General features: G+C 36.6%; 1 protein-coding gene across 1 annotated transcript; it reads left to right on the forward strand.

The window, feature by feature from the left end:
* Positions 1-280: 280 nt before the first annotated feature.
* On the forward strand, positions 281-1,669 carry LOC109244568. Its single transcript, XM_019411677.1, has 6 exons — positions 281-421; positions 543-710; positions 812-898; positions 1,143-1,180; positions 1,407-1,536; positions 1,643-1,669. Exons 1-6 carry the CDS (start codon positions 281-283, stop codon positions 1,667-1,669), a joined length of 591 nt encoding a protein of 196 aa, XP_019267222.1.
* Positions 1,670-4,026: the final 2,357 nt, after the last annotated feature.

Below are 4,026 nucleotides of genomic sequence, written 5' to 3' on the forward strand. Positions count from 1 at the left end.
GATCCATGTTTATGTGATTTTGTTGCTTTAAAAATTATATCCGATCATTTTGTTTTGGGTCTGAATGCGTTTATGGATTGACATAGTGTTCAAAGGCCAACAATAACTTGGTCTTTCTCTATATGGATGCTCTGGTGCTTTAGTATTGAGGTGCTTTATGAGTATCTTGTCCTATATTTGACTTGGAAGTTTGTTTAATGTACACTGTTCAATTCTTGAATGTAGTTAACTTTTGTGGTTAACCTTTGTAGTTTGTAGGTAATTTAGTAGGGGGTAAAATATGTCCCATCAACAAGAGGATGATGCTGATTACATGGCAAATGAATATGAAATGGAAGCTATAGATGATGATATGGATGATGAGTTCCATGGCAGAGATATTGATGCTTCTGATTCAGATGCAGATGAGTATGACTACATGGTTTGTGAACTCATCAATAAAATCTTAGTTGTTTTGTACAAGGGCATATTAGATGTATTCATTTTGTTTGGATGATTGTGCTTTCAGTATCTGAACCTATTAAATTGTTTTCTTCTTGAAGAATAATAAAATGCAAGATACCTCTGCTGCTGAGGCAAGAAGAGGTAGAGAAATTCAAGGGATTCCCTGGGAAAGACTTAGCATAACCAGGGAGAAATACAGGCAAACAAGATTAGAGCAATATAAGAACTATGAAAATGTTCCACAATCTGGGGAGGCATCAGAGAAGGTAAAATAGATGTGTTTTTCTTTTGGTTTTCTAATTGGCCTGAGTGAGGACGTTTGTGTCTAATAGGGTCATGGGTGGCTCTATCCTTTTGCTTTCAACAGGACTGCAAAGCCACAAACAAAGAGGCTTCGTACTATGACTTCAGACGTAATTCAAGATCTGTTAAATCAACAATTTTACACTTCCAGGTAATTCTAGCCTCTTTACCTTTTTCTTTAGTATTGGTTATTTACATTGTATGGAAGGAACTAGATTAAGAATATGTTTGAGGGTTACTTGAAGACGACATTATTATGGAGTGAACGAACTAGGTTGAATGCTGATATAGAATTGTGCATGTCAATGTAAATTATCTTATTCTTTTAGGCAAGTTAACTTATGATTTTGTCACAATAAATCTGAAGCTTTTTTTTTGTTTGTTTCACAATGTAGCTGAGGAACTTGGTGTGGGCAACCTCCAAGCATGATGTGTACCTTATGTCACATTTTTCCGTCATTCTGCTCTTAAGACTTGGCTTCACTTAATCAATATAATTTTGATGAAAGAAATATGCAATTGTTTAGCACAGGCTTAGGCATCTTGATGTCATTCTCTAAAAGCTACGCATGCTAATAAATGCAAGTCTAATAATGAAATATGCAATTGTAAGGAGATCCTCCAGTCTGCCTTGGAATATGCTTGCTTGCACTGAGTAGGTTTTCCAAGCACCTGCAAAAATTTTGGTTGATTGGCTGGGTAAGAGCAATCCGTGCTGCAACTTGGTTTTGCCGCTGTCTTTGTTTTACTCGTGAATACTCCATGTACACTAGGATCTCAATGACTTTGGTTTGCTTATACAGCCATCAAAAGAAAAGACTCTTCTATGCTTCTTACATATTTGCTTGATATCTTGCAAATTTCTCTAATTTACTTCTTATTTACACTATTGCAGTTTGATTTGTTTCAGTCGGATTTGTAATGTCTTATTCTATAGAAAAAATGGAACTGTCATTCTACAGTAAAATAACTTTAGCTTGGGGCAAAGTTTGCTCGATAAACATCCCAGTTAAAGACTATTATATTTCATCTATTGACATAGTTATTTTGTAATTTCAGGTCATACAGTCTGATGATCGATAATTTGGCGGGTGAAAGATTTCCAAATGATGAAGCATTGCAGAAATTATTTGAAGATTATTATTTGTTAGGATTAGTTATATAATGACAATAGCTATTTGCTTCAAGCAATATAAATTTATTTTTTAAGTTACTGTGATATTACTATTTTGGATTAGTACTTCCTTTTGTTTGTTAAGATTTAATGAGATACATTATATTTTTATGAATCAATATTATTATATTTTATTATTTGGATCATTTTTTGAATGAATGTAGTAGCTATTATTAATGGTGGCTAAACTATTGTCATTATAGCTTGTGACTTAGTGACAATTTAACAGAATATACTGGTTATAAAAATAGACGATAAAAGGGTAAATTACGATGTTTCCACGGGATATTGTAGCCATTATAATTGCTATTAAAGATGATTTTTAGCGGCGATTTAATTGAATTTACCAACCATTATAATTGATGTCTAAAGGGCATACTAATTCGTTTTCAGAAGGAATATTATAGCCATTCTAATTGCCACAATACAATTATCGCTAAAGGTATGGACCTTTAGCGAAAAATGTTTTGAATTTAGTGGCTATAAAAATGGACGTAAAAAGAGCATTAGTAGCCATTTTAGATTGGATTTAGCAGCCATTATAATTGCCGCAAATAATTGCCGTTAAAGCAAATGATATTTAGCGGTAATAAGTCAGTCATTTACCAGCTTTTGTGAAAAATGCCGCTAAAGGCTTTGCCGACCCTGATATCAGCGGCTAAACATCAATTGCCGGTAAATGGTATAGCGGCAATTGTTATTGCCGCCAATGCCCCTTTTTATTGCCGCTAAAGCCCCTTTTTGTTGTAGTGAATGGCCTAGCAGTATTCATGGATTTGATGAACCGTGTGTTCAAACCCTTTCTAGATATGTTCATAATTGTATTTATTGATAATATATTGGTGTATTCTCGTTCAGAGACTGAGCATGCAGATCATTTGCGTACTGTGCTCAGAGTTCTACAAAAAGGAAAGTTGTATGCAAAATTCTCTAAATGTGAATTCTGGTTGAGTTCTATAGCTTTCCTTGGGCATATTATTTCAAGTAAAGGTATCCGGGTTATACACAAAAGATTGAGGCAGAAAAGACTTGACCTATACCCACGACACCGATTGAGGTTCGTAGCTGTCTTGGTTTGGCAGGTTATTACATGAAACTTGTAAAGGGATTTTCTTCTCTTTCACCACCTTTGACAAAAGTAGTGTGACGACGTGATGTCTCGCTTGATGTTCCAGAATAACATAAGGAAATCTAAGGTGCAAGGAAGTTGAAACGTCGTAACCTTTTCCCATATCCCATATACATATTGGAAAATGTTACGGCGTTATGTACGCACCACCACCTGATCAACTGGTACATGTTGATGGTTTTGCCCACAGTGGCCGAGATGATATGATGGGATGCCCTCAGAGGCTTGATGATGTTATGAACACCTATACCTATGCATGACACGACATTTATACGCACGTGCATGACATTATAAATGTTTCAGGATTTACAAAGCTATTTAGACTTACATGCGAAATTCTTTATTCCATGTTCCATCTATGTCTTTTATGTAATGATTTTCATGCCTTACATACTCAGTACATTATTCGTACTGATGCCCTGTTTCTCGGGCCCTGCATTTCATGCCCGTAGGTGCAGGTAGACAAGCAGCCGGTCCCCCTTCTTAGGATCCTTGATCAGCGAGAGTTGGCGTGCTCCATTTGATCCGGAGCTGCTTTGCATTTTGGTACGATATGTTTGTATACATAGATGGGTATAACGGGGCTCAGTCCCGTCCTTGTACATTTGTATATTATGTTAGAGGTCCGTAGACAGTCATGTATAGTTGGGTAGTATGTGGCCTTGTCGGCTACTAGTTTTGGATATGTAGTTTTCTATAGAAGCCTTGTCGGCTCGCCCTACGTATTTCGCACGTGTATGTATATATGTCTTTTGGACAGGTTTCCTCACGTATATTATTCTCGTAGTTCAGCAGATGTTATTCATGTTTATATCATAGATTCATGCTTAAGGGTGTTCGACAGGTAGGACTTGGGCACCCGTCGCGGCCTATTGGTTTGGGTCGTGACGGGCCGGATCCCACAAGAGTAGTAGAAGGAAACACCCCGCTCGCGAATCATACGTGCGACGCGGTCAAATATAAATTTAACATTAAT

This window comes from Nicotiana attenuata, unplaced genomic scaffold (genome assembly GCF_001879085.1).
Source record: "Nicotiana attenuata strain UT unplaced genomic scaffold, NIATTr2, whole genome shotgun sequence".
In the NCBI taxonomy this organism is placed as follows: Eukaryota; Viridiplantae; Streptophyta; class Magnoliopsida; order Solanales; family Solanaceae; genus Nicotiana; species Nicotiana attenuata.

Excerpts from the sequence above, each read along its gene's own strand:
- LOC109244568 (XM_019411677.1), top strand. The coding sequence starts at position 281 with ATGTCCCATCAACAAGAGGATGATGCTGATTACATGGCAAATGAATAT. Across the intron at positions 899-1,142 it reads CAACAATTTTACACTTCCAG|CTGAGGAACTTGGTGTGGGC; the intron begins GTAATTCTAGCC and ends TTCACAATGTAG. Across the intron at positions 1,537-1,642 it reads CTAGGATCTCAATGACTTTG|TTTGATTTGTTTCAGTCGGA; the intron begins GTTTGCTTATAC and ends ACACTATTGCAG.